The 19,706-nt window shown below is 44.7% G+C and overlaps 1 protein-coding gene across 4 annotated transcripts in view; it reads right to left on the bottom strand.

Annotated features, from left to right (window-relative positions):
- Positions 1-10,234: 10,234 nt before the first annotated feature.
- Positions 10,235-19,706, bottom strand: part of PEMT (phosphatidylethanolamine N-methyltransferase) — a 91,751-nt gene continuing 82,279 nt past the window's right edge. For 3 of the 4 annotated variants that reach the window (XM_069734694.1, XM_069734693.1, XM_069734696.1), the window contains one exon: positions 15,984-16,438. In XM_069734694.1, coding sequence (XP_069590795.1) covers positions 16,384-16,438 — 55 coding nt within the window. In that variant the 3' untranslated portion in view covers positions 15,984-16,383. Of the gene's footprint in view, positions 10,706-15,983; positions 16,439-19,706 lie in introns of those variants that run through there. The other variant, XM_069734695.1, reaches the window with a different exon arrangement.

Genomic DNA, 19,706 nt, shown 5'->3' with positions numbered 1-19,706 from the left:
ATTGAAAGCTGTTTTCCACTCATCTCCCTCTTTAATGCGAATTTAGATTATACGCCCCTTGAGATCCAGTTTTGAAAACCATTTTCCTCCTACAATCTGATTAAAGAGACGAAGATACACTATCCCTGACAAATGGGGTTTATTGCCAAAGGATATAAAGTGATTCTAGCATTAATAGTAAATATCATGATCTCAAGAGTCCAACCGGCCATGGACATTGAGAACTTTCTTACTTGCAATTGTGATGTATAAAGCTGCAGATATCTAGTAGATTTAATAAGGTAAGCGTTGGCCAAATCGGTTGGTCCTGCAGAAATCACCAGAAATTATATTGCGAGGAGGTCAGAAGAAATGGCAAGGTTAGATCTTTGTTTTTCAGGAGGTGATTTTATTATGTTGTAGACACCAAAAGATCAAAAACACAATAACAAAATATAAAAATATCTAGAAGGTAGAACACAATTTTAGCTATCGTTGAAAATTCAATGGTTACTTGAACCATTCCTTAGGACAGCTTAGGAATATTGGAAGAAGGTCAAAATTTGGTTCGATTGGACAAAACTGGAGGAAATTGTTCATGTATTGAAAATGACATCGAGAAGCTTGAAGACCATAAAAGATGGTAATACAGAAGGTAGGACACATTTTTAGCTAACCGTGAAGACTCATTGGTCACTTGTACCATCGTTAGAACATCTCAGGCATATTGGAAGGTTCTAAGAATGTCAAGATGGGGTTCAAGTGGACAGAACTTGAGGGAATTGGTTATTTATACAGAGACCAAACTGACACAAAATCAGCAGCACCAGAACAAAATAACCAAGATGAAGAAATTATGAAAAGGCCATTGAGAAATTTGAAGACCAAAAAAAGATGGTAGGACACCAATCAGATGTTCCTCAAGACCATGACCTGGTTGGAGAGGAAATGATTGTGCAGAAACGAAAAATTGGATCGATATGGATGGAAACATGGTGAGCACAAGCATTAGGGTCATGATAGAAGTACACAAGGGTAAAGTATGTAGAAACCCAAGCATGGAGCGAAGAGAGGCAAATCTACAGAGGAACCACTGCAAGTCAGAAGTTTCAGATGCACCTTACCTTGGAAATGAAATTTTGCAGGAACTTTATTTGCACACCTAGTTTATAGGTTTATTTTGGCGGAGCACTTAGTAAATCTGATAATGGGTGGAGGAGAGGAAAGAAAAATTAGACTAGTGGGTGAAGCTCAGAGAAAATACATAGAAAAGTAGGTCAGAACACAGTTGTCTTAGGGACAAATGTCTGACAGTTACATCTGCGGTCCTGTATATTTTCTGTTGAACATTGGGGCGAAACCAACAAAAGGATCTCTCCAGGCTTAGAGAAAGCATATCCGCTTTCTTCCAGAAACAGCACCACAAAGGTCCATGGGTCAGGACTGGTGTCACACCTTGTCTTCATTAATGTACCCGAGGACCGGTGTGGAGCTGGCTTATAATGGTCGTCTGGCTTCTCATTCTTGATTACGGTGGGTCATGGAATAAGCCCCTCGGTCCCGTCGTGCAGTTTGTACAGGATGATGCGTATCGGGTCTCATTCTAACGAGACTACAAAGTGCGTCCCCTCGGTCTTACGTTTGGGTGGTACCACCATAGGTTATGAAAATGCACAACCTTCGGAAAACAAGACTGCGACAGTCACATAGTGAACGTAGGCGCCACGTGAGCGCAGCAACGAGTAAACGTGCTGATAAAACCAATTACTACAACAAGGAGATGAAAACATCGTTTATATGTTTATTTACGCCAGTTTATTATGGATCTCGTAATATGGATGCCATCAAGGCAAATAGACACAAGGCGTCACGTTGGTCCAAACCCACGTGCACATGGTCCTCCTCCTAGACAAGGTGGGATCATCAGGTACGATGGAAGCTGTCCACTGAGCTGCAATACCGACCACAACCCCTGGACAGGTGTGGCGCTGTTGTCAAGGAGAAAGGACAAGAGTAAAAGAAGAAGCAAAGAAGAGAGTGAAGAGAAAAATGAGCAAATGACCAACTCTCCAACTGGTGCAAGACTGCAACGCTCAACATGTCCTGTTATAACTTTTAGCCCCCACCCCCGGCTATATAGATAGCATCCGATTTTTACGTATATTCCTACATTTGATGAGTTTATTTTGATGGAGATTAATTTAGAAACTGGGGCAAAGGGAGGAGAAGAGCAGTCATGTCTGGGACTGGCAGAGGATGCAGAAACGGAGCCAGAACTTTCAAAACTTTCTCTTTTTCCTTACAAAAAAAAACATAAAACACTTTCCTCTTTTTTTTTTCTTTACGGAAACATTGCAATTCTCAACATAGGAAACTGCATTGTTATAAAAATAAACGGATGACAAAACAGATGAAAGAATCGTCCATTTCTTTCTGGAGGAAAATCGGACGATTTTGCGTAAATTTTGCCTTTTATAAGCTGAAGCAGCTGAACAAGCAGGACCCAAAGACCAAGACTGGAATCAGCGTGCGCAGTTATAGGAAAGTTCAGGAGCAGGAGAGGAGAAGGGAGCGGAGGAGAAGTCAGGAAAAGTGAAAGGAGGAGAAATAAGTGAGCTGGAATAATGCTGCAGGGGAACTGGCGAGGAGCGGAGCCGAGCACAGATCCTGATCGTCTCATCCCGCCGATCGCCCCAGGTTTCCTTTGTTAGACGTTTACATTTGTTTATATTCCTACATTTTACGAGTTTATTTTGATGGAGATTAATTTAGAAACTGGGGCAAAGGGAGGAGAAGAGCAGTCATGTCTGGGACTGGCAGAGGATGCAGAAACGGAGCCAGAACTTTCAAAACTTTCTCTTTTTCCTTACACAAAAAAAAACTTTCCTTTTTTATATAAACGTGTTTAGATGCACTTTTCTGCGTTACATTCTGGTGGATGCGTTTCCTTCTCAGACTACGGCACAAAACTTTAATTTTACAGAAGCTGAACCGGCATGGGGCTGCCAGAAAACGTGAAGGCAGAGTTAAGAATGCCACAAATAAAGAATAGATTTAGAATCTTTCCATTTATGGATTTTCACTCATTAGATCCTTCATAGTTGATCACAAAGTAAAAAAAAAATAACTCTAGAGGAAACATATATTAAGCAATCTTGATTAAAAATCTCCCACTGATTTGTGTCTACAGCTCTTGTGCAGACCTATGCGTCTCCATAGTAACAGACTACGTATCAAACCTTATGTAGTCAGACCCTGTAGTCACATATTACCACCTTTTCTATCAGTCCCTGGGTTATCAAGAGGAGGAACGCCTGACTGCAGGATCTATACAGTTTCTTGTGCAGTCTGTACACATAACTCTGCATAGGAGCTGTATACACAAAACGGTAGGACATTTTTAAGACAAAATTGCTTCATTTTCAGTTTAGGTGCTCAGAGAACGTGGATAAAATGAAGCACAGATAGAATATGCATTGGGAGGGATTATGGATGAAATACGGGGGCTCGTGTATAGTTAGGGAACATATTGATGTGGAAGATAACAGAGAACAGCAGCACAGAAGGGTCATTACCGCTAATAAGGGGACTATAGTCACAATTTTACAATGGGCATTAATGAGAATTACCAATGATATAAATGGAACAATGGATTCTCCATGATCGGACATCACACCCCTCGTTCAGCACCAGGAACAGCGCCCATCTGATTGTATAACTGAGCAAACAGCGGGCACACTTCCCCTTAAAGGGACAGAAACTCTAGGATCAGAAGTGTCTCAGGGTGTGGGGAATGTGTCCTGACAAGGTAGAGACCGTGGATGAGAGGACTCGTCCGGCTGAGCAATGCCGGGAAGCACACATCATTGTCTTCCTTGCTGCCGCATTAATGCACAGAGGCAAAAGAGAGAAATACTGAAAACTACAACAGGGCCGACGTCCCGGGGCGGAATAACTACAGTCCGGCCACATCTGGGATCACGTCCACATCTTCAGCACCACAACATACAGGAGAATTACTGGATTATTAGGGGATCAGTGGCGGGCACTATGGGTGGGACATGTCAGGTGGCGGGCAATATGGGTGGGACATGTCAGGTGGCGGGCATTATGGGCGGGGACATCTCAGGTGGCGGGCACTATGGGCGGGAGACCTCAGGTGGCGGGCACTATGGGCGGGACATTGCAGGTGGCGGGCACTGTGTGTGGGACATCTCAGGTGGCGGGCACTATGGGCAGGACATTGCAGGTGGCAGGCACTATGGGCGGGACATTGCAGGTGGCGGGCACTGTGTGTGGGACATCTCAGGTGGCGGGCACTATGGGCAGGACATTGCAGGTGGCAGGCACTATGGGTGGGACATTACAGGTGGTGGGCACTATGGGTGGGACATTGCAGGTGGCAGGCACTATGGGTGGGACATCTCAGGTGGCGGGCACTATGGGTGGGACATTGCAGGTGATGGGCACTATGGGTGGGACATCTCAGGTGGCGGGCACTATGGGTGGGACATGTTAGGTGGCGGGCAGTATGGGTGGCACACCTCAGGTTGTGGGCACTATGGGTGGTGGGACATCTCAGGTACAGGCACTGTGGGTGGGACATTGCAGGTGATGGGCACTATGGGCGGGATATTTCAGGTGGCAGGCACTATGGGTGGGACATGTCAGGTGGCAGGCACGATGGGCGGGACATCTCAGGTGACGGGCACTATTGGCGGGACACCTCAGGTGGTGGGCACCATGGGTGGGACATCTCAGGTGGTGGGCACTATGGGCGGGACACCTCAGGTAGCGGGCACTATGGGTGGGACATCTCAGGTGGCGGGCACCATGGGTGGGACATCTCAGGTGGTGGGCACCATGGGTGGTACATCTCAGGTGGCGGGCACCATGGGTGGGACATCTCAGGTGGCGGGCACCATGGGTGGGACATCTCAGGTGGTGGGCACCATGGGTGGCACATCTCAGGTGGTGGGCACTATGGGCGGGACACCTCAGGTAGCGGGCACTATGGGTGGGACATCTCAGGTGGTGGGCACCATGGGTGGGACATCTCAGGTGGCGGGCACCATGGGTGGGACATCTCAGGTGGCGGGCACCATGGGTGGTACATCTCAGGTGGCGGGCACCATGGGTGGGACATCTCAGGTGGCGGGCACCATGGGTGGGACATCTCAGGTGGCGGGCACCATGGGTGGGACATCTCAGGTGGTGGGCACCATGGGTGGGACATCTCAGGTGGCAGGCCCAATGAATACGCCATCTGAAGTGATGGGCATGCAACTGGGAATAAATGACCTCATCGTACGGCGGCGTGCACACTGCTGGGATTACATTTTCACTCCTGGCATCTGCCCAGCCACCTGCCCGAGCTCCGGGTAATTATTATTAATAATATCACACAATAATAAATGCATTGTCATCTCCTCTGCAGACAATGTTGTTTTACCCCTGAGTCACCCAAAACTTATAGTTAAATAGCAAACACATGATGGCATGTCCGGAATGTTCCCGGCATCTGTGGGGAGGACGAACCCCCCCCAAAACTTGGGCGATAGCACCTGTACCCAGCGTCTGTGGGGTGCCATCCCAGTACCTGTCTAATGGGGGCGCTCTGGCCGGGGAACCCTTCACCAAACATGTGGCTGGGTGACCATCATTAAGAGCTGTAATGGGGGGGGGAGGGGATGAGGGGTCGGGCAAATTACAACAAAACTTTTCCAAGAACAGCAGCCGGGACCCGGAATGAGCGTGACAGAACCAGACTTTCCGGTATTATGTCAGTAAGGTTTCACGGTTGCATAATAAAAGCGCTGCCGCTTGCTGTCAGTGAATGGAGACTTTCTACTTTACACCCGGAGGCCATTACCGGTCTTTCCTGCTCATCAGATACCAAACCACCTGATGTTCCAGAACACACAAGTTTATCTTAGTCCCTCGCCCGGTGATTCCGACCAATAATTATGGGCGGACATCGCTGATACATTGTAACAAGTTGTGCAGCCGCTTCCGTTCGTTGACATTACCAGAGATCTCCAATACAGCATTTGTGTCTGAAAGCCCCTGCAGATAACGAATATTCTGTCTGATGAGAAAAATTATAAAATTATGACTCTTGGAAAAAACGGGAGGAAAAAAACCCCCCCAAAAAACGTAAGCGCAAAAATGAACATGTTACCCTATCGGGGAGGGATGATAGGGAAGCGACTGTACAAAACGTGATGTTCTTCGCGGCTGCGTAATATTCCGATTTTGCAGAACACACGGCCTCTTCATGCTCGGGGTGAGGGGGGTGGATGGTATATTTTGGCCCCATGTCCTCCATATACGGTAACGTGTAAACTTCCAGGATTCTCGCGTTTCCTTATAACCGGCCCCGGTTCCTGCCAACTTTCTGTTTGCCATCCGAGAGGAGCTGGAAACTTTCCCCCCATGGCCTCGGATTACAGTAAGGTGGTTGTTGTTGCCGAGTCTTTGACAAAGTGATTTCCTTGTGAAGTCATCGAAACAGATTATATTTATTACCAAAAATTAAAAAAAAATAAATAAATCTAAAAATGTTCCAGTTTTGAGTGATCCTGGCTTACATAGCCGCCATTACAGGACTCATAGGCGGCTCTGCCGGACCCCTGCATACCCCCGACAAGTGGGATATTTAGAAAGAGTTATCATTTAGGAGCTTGGGAAAGTTGGGTGGCAATGAGAGGTATCATGGAGGTTAATGAGACAGTTTAAGTTGGGCAGGAATGTGAAATATTACCAAAGGCGAACTGCCATAATAGGGGAAGAATTACCTTGCAGGAGCTTGGAAAAGTTGAGTGGCAATAGGAGGTATTATGGAGGGCAAGAAGGTTTGCTGTTTAGGAGTTTGGGAAAGTTGGGTAAGAATGTGAGATATTATGGAAGTCGAATTGTGGGAATAGGGGAAGATTAACTTTCCCAAACTCCTGCAAGGCAGAATGGCAATATGAGGTAATATGGAGACCAATAAGATTTGCTGTTCAGGAGTTTGGGAAAGTTGGTTAAACGTGTGAGCTATTGTGGAAGTCGAACTGCGGTAACGGGGAGAGGGGGGGGGATGGAGATTTACCTTGCAGGAGCTTGGGACAGTTGGGTGGCAATATGAGGTATTATGGAGTTCAACATAAAAGGTTTGCTATTCAGGACTTTGTGAAAGTTGGGTAAATGCGTGAAGTATTATGGAGGTGGAATTGCAGTTTCGAGGAAAGATTTGCCGAGCAGAAACTTGGGAAAGCTGGGTGGCAATGGCAGGTATTATGTAGGGCAATGTTAATGTTTGCTGTTCAGGAGTTTGGGAAACTTGGGTAAGAACGTGTGCATTATGGAGGTGGAATTGCGGTAATGGGGGAAGATTAACCTTGCAAGAGCTTGGGAAAGTTGGGTGGCAATAGCAGGTTTATGTAGGGCAATGTTAATGTTTGCTGTTCAGGAGTTTGAGAACGTTGGGTAAGAACATGTGTATTATGGAAGCGGAATTGCGGTAATGGGGAACGATTTGGAGCGCAGGAACTTGGGAAAGTTGGGTGGCAATAGGAGGTATTATGTAGGGCAATGTTAATGTTTGCTGTTCAGGAGTTTGAGAACGTTGGGTAAGAACATGTGTATTATGGAAGCGGAATTGCAGTAATGGGGAACGATTTGGAGCGCAGGAACTTGGGAAAGTTGGGTGGCAATAGGAGGTATTATGTAGGGCAATGTTAATGTTTGCTGTTCAGGAGTTTGAGAACGTTGGGTAAGAACATGTGTATTATGGAAGCGGAATTGCGGTAATGGGGAACGATTTGGAGCGCAGGAACTTGGGAAAGTTGGGTGGCAATAGGAGGTATTATGTAGGGCAATGTTAATGTTTGCTGTTCAGGAGTTTGAGAACATTGGGTAAGAACATGTGTATTATGGAAGCGGAATTGCAATATTGGGGAACGATTTGGAGCGCAGGAACTTGGGAAAGTTGGGTGGCAATAGGAGGTATTATGTAAGCCCACGTAAAGGTTTACTGCTCAGGAGTTGTAGGAATGTGAGATATTATGCAGGTTTTATTGTAATAATCAGGAAGATCTGACGTTGTGGAGTTTGGGAAAGCTGGGTGCTATCGTTATGGGACGTAGGCCATTTTGGTTTTCCTTGAGCAGAGGTCTTTGCAGACTCTCCACTTTTCAGGATTTGTTGGGGAGAGTAGTTTTAGAAATTGCTGGAGCACCGCAGGTTGTAAAACACTGCCAAAGAGTCGGAAATAGCAGAAGTTTAACCATTCAGGGGCTAGGAAAGCTGGGTGACGGGTATTATTGTAAGTAGGACATGTCTCCGTGGCTTTTCCCTTCTCTATTTAGGATAATACCAGCGGTGACAAAGCGCCGGCATCCGCTCAGTTCCAGGGAAATCCACTTCTGGTCAGTTGCAGAGGATATTTTTGGGTCTGGGGTCTCAGGGGACGGTGAGGAAAAGCTGGGGCCTTAGGGATCCTTGTATTCTGTGGACGTGACCGGACTCGAGGAATTTTCTCCTGAAATTATCCGGGGTTTCTATTTTAGGAGCGATGGATAAATCAGCCGCTTCTTTTGTAGAAGCAGATTGTGAAGACGTCTTCACGGAGACTTATTACAAGAAGAACATGAAAACAAATAAACCGCCCCGTAGTGCACACTGTAAAAGTGAAAGCCGCTATACACTGTCTCACTTCTGGGCTGAGATACGATCACTAGAAGTGATAGCTCCAAAGTCTGAGGCAACCTGACCACAATGTGTATGTAAGGAGATATTTCAATAATGCCCATTATTTGAGCACTATATGGCAGTATATTGTAGCCTATATGTGTCAATTTTAGCTAGGCGCTACATGGAAGCGTTCTGTGGACTTTGCCCATCAGTTTTGGCACAGTATTGCAGTATTATGGTGGCTGCAGGCTTTAGTTTTAATTTGCACTATATGGCGGTATTATGTGGGCTGTGTAAATGTTATATAGACGTCATATCACGCATGCCATATGGTGTGAATGTGCCAGCTTTATATTGGCATTTTATGAGAAAATTGTGTGGGATGTTTGTATTTTATATTGGCACTATGTGGTGGTATTAGGGCTATAAGTGTCACGTTATGGCACATATTTTGACTTTGGCACCATGTAGACTTATATTGACTATGTGTTAGCGTTAATTTAGCGCTATATACACGTATGTCATATGTGCATTATCTTGAATCAATATGGCGGTCTTAGGTGTGCTGCATGCGTTATTATTTAATCAGTATATGGTGGTACTAAATAAATGAGTATTATCTTGAGGTATTATGTCGGTATGGTAGTATTATTTGAGCACTATATCATGGTATTATACATGCTGTATGTGTTTATATGGTTTTGGCAATACATGTGGTTTTAGGTGTGCTGCATGTTATGGTTTAATCGGTATATGGCGGTATTCTATGTGCTGTATGCATTAGTACTATATCTTGGTATTATCTTAGCATTATATGGCGGCATTAACTAGCCAGAAATTATGATTCTTTAAATAATAAAAGGAAAAAAAAACCACATATAGAGGTTACATGACCGGGAGGCAATGTTTCCGGCTTCCCCCACATGTGCCGTAACGCACTTCAACCGCGACAACTCCGAGAAATCCCTTCTTTGTGTTGGACATCAGCCCGCGGCGATAACAACCCGAGCTTGTGAAATATAAAGGCAGGTCGCCCTTTATAAGCCGATAACGCTCTGCTCACGGCTGTAATCGGAAGTCGGGCTCACATGGTTCTGACTCTACAACATGGCGCAACCACAACGTTCCATGAAAAAAAAAAACCGCAATGTGCACTCCAATGAATGTGAACGTGCCGCAGCGGGATTATAGGTTCTTTCATTATTTATACACTCGGACATCTCCCCCTCCCCTCCGACAACCCAACCCCGACTCCTCGATTTCATTTTAGTAAAGCTAAGGTGGACTTCCCCTTTAAATCTTTACCTTACATTACGCCTTATCTCAGATAGTTGCTTACATGTTTCTGGTTCATTCCGCTCAATTGCATCCCTTAGTTCAATGAGTTCATCTCCACGTGAGGAACAGACGCCCAAACTTTATAAAAAAGGGAAAGTTCTTTGTTTTTTTTGTTGAAAATTTACATTTAAAAGACAATAGTTTGCGGAGAGTATCCTCGGGTCTCGGCTCTATCCTATAAAACGCCACCCGGACTGCCCAACTGCAACTTTATGTCCAAATATTTTATTTTTATTTATTTGTTCATTCTTAGTTAATTGGTGCATTCTTCCAAATTAAGAGCGAATATAAAAAGTGTCTCTCGCTCTGGAGGATCAAACATGTGTAATACTTCTTTTCACCTGCGGGGGCAGTGCAGGAAAATGGATCATTTGCTGAATTTTATCAAAACTTACAGCTCATTGCTAAAGAAGGGGCAGAATTAGATGGAAACTCCGTGATGAGCTCATGTATTTGTGTGATTGGCTCATTTGCAACAGATAATCCGTAGAGGGGTCTCCTTTCTGTTTGGGGGTCCAGCGTGCAGCATTCACAGCCGATTTGGGCCACTGTTTCTACACAGGGTATATACTATAGGACCTTATTATGCGCTTCGCATCCTCTTGGGCATTTCCATTAGTTCCTCTTCAATACCCGCTATAATGTTTAACCTCGATGACGTGACCACGGCTCCGTCCTCCCTGAAAATAGGTCTCGGTTTGTCGAGATCACTCTGTATTTAAAGAGACATTTACATTAATAACATGTCTTGCACTTTTTGAACCCCCCCTCCCCCCCCCCTTTCCCACTTCCAATAAAAGTCTCATTCTCATCATATAAGATCTGGCTGCCGTGTGCCATTTTGTGAAATTTAGCACAATTCTGCACTAAATGTGACATTTCCCCCAAAATCCAGCATCTTTCTACACCCTTTGTTTTGCTCGGAATTTTGGTTATTTCATAGCGTTCTCCCCAATCGTACACAGATCTGAGATTGAAAAGTCTGCTGGTTGCCCTTGGAAACAGACAACGCTCCTGTTGTCAGACATGTGATGTAACAGCTTAGCTCCCATAATGCACTGCATAGAGAGAATACATCCCTGTGTTGTTAGGCTCCACGTTCGGCGGTAGAGAAACCGGTCTCAATGTAAATAAAGCAGCCGATCAGTGATGACCCCCCAGTAATCACATGCAGAGCAGCCGATCAGTGATGACCCCCCAGTAATCACATGCAGAGAGGCCGATCAGTGAAGACCCCCCAGTAATCACATGCAGAGAGGCCGATCAGTGATGACCCCCCAGTAATCACATGCAGAGAGGCCGATCAGTGAAGACCCCCCCAGTAATCACATGCAGAGAGGCCGATCAGTGATGACCCCCCCAGTAATCACGTGCAGAGCAGCCGATCAGTGATGTCCCCCCAGTAATCACGTGCAGAGCAGCCGATCAGTGATGTCCCCCCAGTAATCACATGCAGAGCGGCCGATCAGTGATGACCCCCCAGTAATCACATGCAGAGAGGCCGATCAGTGATGACCCCCCAGTAATCACATGCAGAGAGGCCGATCAGTGATGACCCCCCAGTAATCACATGCAGAGAGGCCGATCAGTGATGTCCCCCCAGTAATCACATGCAGAGCAGCCGATCAGTGATGACCCCCCAGTAATCACATGCAGAGAGGCCGATCAGTGATGTCCCCCCAGTAATCACATGCAGAGCAGCCGATCAGTGAAGACCCCCCCCAGTAATCACGTGCAGAGTCCGATCAGTGATGTCCCCCCAGAAATCACATGCAGAGAGTCCGATCAGTGATGACCCCCCAATAATCACATGCAGAGCAGCCGATCAGTGATGTCCCCCCCAATAATCACATGCAGAGAGGCCGATCAGTGATGTCCCCCCAGTAATCACATGCAGAGCAGCCGATCAGTGATGACCCCCCAGTAATCACATGCAGAGAGGCCGATCAGTGATGTCCCCCCAGTAATCACATGCAGAGCAGCCGATCAGTGAAGACCCCCCCCAGTAATCACGTGCAGAGAGTCCGATCAGTGATGTCCCCCCAGAAATCACATGCAGAGAGTCCGATCAGTGATGACCCCCCAATAATCACATGCAGAGCAGCCGATCAGTGATGTCCCCCCAGTAATCACATGCAGAACAGCCGATCAGTGATGTCCCCCCAGTAATCACATGCAGAGCAGCCGATCAGTGAGGACCCCCCAGTAATCACATGCAGAGCAGATCAGTGAGGACCCCCCAGTAATCACGTGCAGAGCAGCCGATCAGTGATGACCCCCCCTCAGTAATCACATGCAGAGCAGATCAGTGAGGACCCCCCAGTAAACACATGCAGAGCAGCCGATCAGTGATGTCCCCCCAGTAATCACGTGCAGAGCAGCCGATCAGTGATGACCCCCCAGTAATCACGTGCAGAGCAGCCGATCAGTGATGACCCCCCCCCCCCAGTAATCACATGCAGAGCAGATCAGTGAGGACCCCCCAGTAATCACGTGCAGAGGCCGATCAGTGATGACCCCCCCAGTAATCACATGCAGAGCAGCAGATCAGTGATGTCCCCCCAGTAATCACGTGCAGAGCAGCAGATCAGTGATGTCCCCCCCAGTAATCACGTGCAGAGCAGCCGATCAGTGATGTCCCCCCAGTAATCACATGCAAAGAGGCCGATCAGTGATGTCCCCCCAGTAATCACATGCAGAGAGGCCGATCAGTGATGTCCCCCCAGTAATCACATGCAGAGAGGCCGATCAGTGATGACCCCCCAATAATCACATGCAGAGCAGCAGATCAGTGATGTCCCCCCAGTAATCACGTGCAGAGCAGCAGATCAGTGATGTCCCCCCCAGTAATCACGTGCAGAGCAGCCGATCAGTGATGTCCCCCCAGTAATCACATGCAAAGAGGCCGATCAGTGATGTCCCCCCAGTAATCACATGCAGAGAGGCCGATCAGTGATGTCCCCCCAGTAATCACATGCAGAGAGGCCGATCAGTGATGTCCCCCCAGTAATCACATGCAGAGAGGCCGATCAGTGATGTCCCCCCCAGTAATCACGTGCAGAGAGGCCGATCAGTGATGTCCCCCCAGTAATCACATGCAGAGCAGCCGATCAGTGATGTCCCCCCAGTAATCACATGCAGAGCAGCCGATCAGTGGTGAAGACCTCAAATCCTGCAGGTTGGTTCTCAGACCCTTGTAAAGAATTGGTCGCCCAGTTAGTAAGGCCCCGGCACATTCCACATCCATAGGTTCCTTTGGTCTCCGCTTTGAAGCCATTCTCAAGAATCTGTGAGTAAACATTACCATGAACGTGAGCCTGGCCACAGGGGTCGTGGGCTGGGGTCCTTCATGATGCATAACTATGCGGACCCCTGACCTCGCTGTGGTTAATCTGTATTGTACCAGTCTGCTGAGCTGCAGACGCCAATGGGACAGAGAGTCGGAGACTGGTGTCATATCTGGAATAATCGACCATTGGTCTCCTGAGAAATAGAAGAATGTAATTCTGTGGCGGGATGAAAAAAACAAATAATTACTAATATTTAAAGTGAACTCGCCACATTATCTGAGCACTTCGGATTCTGACGTGTATTAGGAATCATCGACTTTACATTTCTGAGAACTCGTTACATTTTCTCTCCATTCTTACTTTGTGGAGAAACAAATATAATTCTCCTGCCAAGAATGAAATATACGGTAAATAATGAGAAGGCAGCACAAGACCAGGGGCATCTGTGCCAAGTCTCCTGCACCTGCATGATGACTGTACCCAGGCAGAAACCGGATCTAATGAAAAGGTCTGGCAGCTAAACGCGAGATTTAAGGAAGGAAAATAATTTATACCAGAACACAGGAAAATCCAGTAAGCCATTTATCATACGGAACCAAGGATGTCACGAGACCAATATCTGCGCTACCTGCCCTTATAAGTAAGGCTTCTATAATACTGCCCCCTATGTACAAGAATATAACTACTATAATACTGCCCCTATGTACAAGAATATAACTACTATAATACTGCCTCTATGTACAAGAATATAACTACTATAATACTGCCCCCTATATACAAGAATACAACTACTATAATACTGCCCCCTATATACAAGAATATAACTACTATAATACTGCCCCTATGTACAAGAATATAACTACTATAATACTGCCCCTATGTACAAGAATATAACTACTATAATACTGCCCCTATGTACAAGAATATAACTACTATAATGCTGCCCCCTATGTACAAGAATATAACTACTATAATACTGCTCCTATGTATAAGAATATAACTACTATAATACTGCCCCCTATATACAAGAATATAACTACTATAATACTGCCCCTATGTACAAGAATATAACTACTATAATACTGCCCCCTATATACAAGAATATAACTACTATAATACTGCTCCTATGTACAAGAATATAACTACTATAATACTGCCCCCTATATACAAGAATATAACTACTATAATACTGCTCCTATGTACAAGAATATAACTACTATAATACTGCTCCTATGTACAAGAATATAACTACTATAATACTGCCCCTATGTACAAGAATATAACTACTATAATACTGCTCCTATGTACAAGAATATAACTACTATAATACTGCCCCCTATATACAAGAATATAACTACTATAATACTGCTCCTATGTACAAGAATATAACTACTATAATACTGCCCCCTATATACAAGAATATAACTACTATAATACTGCCCCTATGTACAAGAATATAACTACTATAATACTGCCCCCTATATACAAGAATATAACTACTATAATACTGCCCCTATGTACAAGAATATAACTACTATTATACTGCCCCCTATGTACAAGAATATAACTACTATAATACTGCCCTATGTACAAGAATATAACTACTATAATACAGCCCCTATGTACAAGAATATAACTACTATTATACTGCCCCCAATATACAAGAATATAACTACTATAATACAGCCCCTATGTACAAGAATATAACTACTATTATACTGCCCCCAATATACAAGAATATAACTACTATAATCTGCCCCTATGTACAAGAATATAACTACTATAATACTGCCCCTATGTACAAGAATATAACTACTATAATACTGCCCCTATGTACAAGAATATAACTACTATAATACTGATCCCTATGTACAAGAATATAACTACTATAATACTGCCTCCTATGTACAAGAATATATCTACTATAATACTGCCCCTATATACAAGAATATAACTACTATTATACTGCCTCTATGTACAAGAATATAACTACTATAATACTGCCTCTATATACAAGAATATAACTACTATAATACTGATCCCTATGTACAAGAATATATCTACTATAATACTGCCCCTATATACAAGAATATAACTACTATTATACTGCCTCTATATACAAGAATATAACTACTATAATACTGCCTCTATATACAAGAATATAACTACTATAATACTGCCTCTATGTACAAGAATATAACTACTATAATACTGATCCCTATGTACAAGAATATAACTACTATAATACTGCCTCTATATACAAGAATATAACTACTATAATACTGCCTCTATGTACAAGAATATAACTACTATAATACTGATCCCTATGTACAAGAATATATCTACTATAATACTGCCCCTATATACAAGAATATAACTACTATTATACTGCCTCTATGTACAAGAATATAACTACTATAATACTGCCCCTATGTACAAGAATATAACTACTATAATATAATACTGCTATGGGTGGCGGTGGTATATATGGGGGGTGGCGGTATGACTGAGGTCCGCAGGCTCTGTGCCTCTCGCTGGGGCATTAATCACACAGGACAATTATACGTTATATTATTTTTCTTCCTGCTCACTGTAATTACCTGACACAATGTGCTGCAGCTCGGGGAACATTACGCTAATTACCCTGGAAAGTCTAAACGTGAAATTAGATAATCAGCAGACGGAATACGATTTCTCTCGTCAGTGACAAGATGAATAATTTTTATTTATAAAACTTTATTTTGTTTTACTTTTCCATCTTGGTAAAATGCATAAAATGAGACACAATGTCCTATCTAGGGTCCAAGAACAGTAAAAACGGATTCATGTTCATGCAGCATAATAAAAGTCATACAGGCGGCCATGCTGGGTCCACCCACAATGGGTACAGCGACAGTAATGAGGTATGAGGGGCTGGCGGCCTCGGGCAGGGGTGTCGGGGGCTCGGTGTGGTCACTGTTCCCGTGAGGCTTTTAATATTTAATACTGATTAAATCTCTACATCTTATTCGGGTACCTGGCGGTATATATCTAGCTCAGTACGGCCCGCTGTCCCGGTCACAGGTCCATGTGCTGGATAACACTATACAATCAGACACCATTAGCGATATTTCTTGGTCTTCGCTTTGTTCCTGTAAATCTTTTCAGTAAACGGGCTGTAACAGAAGAAGAAGCGAAGAGACAACGTCAGAAACATCGCAATTTCCAATACTGACCGAACCATTAATAACGGACACAAAAACAACCATTGTGGACAGAAATACATATTTCACTGATAAGTGACCGGCCCATGGATGACAGAACCATACCTACTGCCATCCCATGGGTGAGAGAGCCATACATACCGCCATCACACGGATGAGAGAGCCATATATATATACCGCTATCACATGGATGAGAGAACCATACATACCGCCATCCCATGTATAACAGAACCATACACACCGTCATCCCATGGATGATAGAACCATACATACCGCCATCACACGGATGAGAGAACCATATATACCGCCATCCCATGGGTGACAGAACCATATATACCGCCATCCCATGTTTAACAGAAGCATACATACTGCCATCCCACGGATGATAGAACCATACATACCACCATCCCATGGGTGACAGAACTATATATACACCAACATCCCATGTATAACAAAACCATACATACCGCCATCCCATGGATGACAGAACCATATATACCGCCATCCCATGTATAACAGAACCATACATACCGCCATCCCATGGATGACAGAACCATACATACCGCCATCCCATGTATAACAGAACCATATATACCGCCATCCCATGTATTACAGAACCATACCTACCACCATCTCATGGATGACAGAACCATATATACCACCATCCCATGTATATCAGAACCATATATACCGCCATCCCATGTATGGCACAACCATACATACCGCCATCCCATGGATGAAAGAACCATATATACCGCCATCCCATGTATGACAGAACCATACATACCGCCATCTCATGGATGACAGAACCATATATACCGCCATCCCATGTATAACAGAACCATACATTCCGCCATCCCATCGATGACAGAACCATATATACCGCCATCCCATGTATAACAGAACCATACATACCGCCATCCCATGGATGAGAGAACCATATATACCGCCATCCCATGTATGACAGAACCATACATACCGCCATCTCATGGATGACAGAACCATATATACCGCCATCCCATGTATAACAGAACCATACATTCCGCCATCCCATCGATGACAGAACAATATATACCGCCATCCCATGTATAACAGAACCATATATACCGCCATCCCATGGGTGACAGAACCATATATACCGCCATCCCATGTTTAACAGAAGCATACATACTGCCATCCCACGGATGATAGAACCATACATACCACCATCCCATGGGTGACAGAACTATATACACACCAACATCCCATGTATAACAAAACCATACATACCGCCATCCCATGGATGACAGAACCATACATACCGCCATCCCATGTATAACAGAACCATATATACCGCCATCCCATGTATTACAGAACCATACCTACCATCCCATGTATGGCACAACCATACATACCGCCATCCCATGGATGAGAGAACCATTTATACCACCATCCAATGTATAGCAGAACCATACATACCGCCATCTCATGGATGACAGAACCATATATACCGCCATCCCATGTATAACAGAACCATACATTCCGCCATTCCATCGATGACAGAACCATATATACCGCCATCCCATGTATAACAGAACCATACATACCGCCATCCCATGGATGACAGAACCATATATACCGCAAGCCCATGTATAACAGAACCATACCTACCGCCATCCCATGTATAACAGAACCATATATACCGCCATCCCATGTATAACAAAACCATACATACCGCCATCCCATGGATGAGAGAACCATATATACCGCCATCCCATGTATGACAGAACCATACATACCGCCATCTCATGGATGACAGAACCATATATACCACCATCCCATGTATATCAGAACCATACATTCCGCCATCCCATGTATGACACAACCATACATACCGCCATCCCATGGATGACAGAACCATACATACCGCCATCCCATGTATAACAGAACCATATATACCGCCATCCCATGTATTACAGAACCATACCTACCACCATCTCATGGATGACAGAACCATATATACCACCATCCCATGTATATCAGAACCATATATACCGCCATCCCATGTATGGCACAACCATACATACCGCCATCCCATGGATGAGAGAACCATATATACCGCCATCCCATGTATGACAGAACCATACATACCGCCATCTCATGGATGACAGAACCATATATACCGCCATCCCATGTATAACAGAACCATACATTCCGCCATCCCATCGATGACAGAACCATATATACCGCCATCCCATGTATAACAGAACCATACATACCGCCATCCCATGGATGAGAGAACCATATATACCGCCATCCCATGTATGACAGAACCATACATACCGCCATCTCATGGATGACAGAACCATATATACCGCCATCCCATGTATAACAGAACCATACATTCCGCCATCCCATCGATGACAGAACAATATATACCGCCATCCCATGTATAACAGAACCATATATACCGCCATCCCATGGGTGACAGAACCATATATACCTCCATCTCATGTTTAACAGAAGCATACATACTGCCATCCCACGGATGATAGAACCATACATACCACCATCCCATGGGTGACAGAACTATATACACACCAACATCCCATGTATAACAAAACCATACATACCGCCATCCCATGGATGACAGAACCATACATACCGCCATCCCATGTATTACAGAACCATACCTACCATCCCATGTATGGCACAACCATACATACCGCCATCCCATGGATGAGAGAACCATTTATACCACCATCCAATGTATAGCAGAACCATACATACCGCCATCTCATGGATGACAGAACCATATATACCGCCATCCCATGTATAACAGAACCATACATTCCGCCATCCCATCGATGACAGAACCATATATACCGCCATCCCATGTATAACAGAACCATACATACCGCCATCCCATGGATGACAGAACCATATATACCGCAAGCCCATGTATAACAGAACCATACCTACCGCCATCCCATGTATAACAGAACCATATATACCGCCATCCCATGTATAACAAAACCATACATACCGCTATCCCATGGATGAGAGAACCATATATACCGCCATCCCATGTATGACAGAACCATACATACCGCCATCTCATGGATGACAGAACCATATATACCACCATCCCATGTATATCAGAACCATACATTCCGCCATCCCATGTATGACACAACCATACATACCGCCATCCCATGGATGAGAGAACCATATATTCCCC

This window comes from Ranitomeya imitator, chromosome 7, assembly GCF_032444005.1.
Source record: "Ranitomeya imitator isolate aRanImi1 chromosome 7, aRanImi1.pri, whole genome shotgun sequence".
In the NCBI taxonomy this organism is placed as follows: Eukaryota; Metazoa; Chordata; class Amphibia; order Anura; family Dendrobatidae; genus Ranitomeya; species Ranitomeya imitator.
Note: the sequence above shows the minus strand (reverse complement) of the source record. Positions and strands in the feature narration are given on the sequence as shown.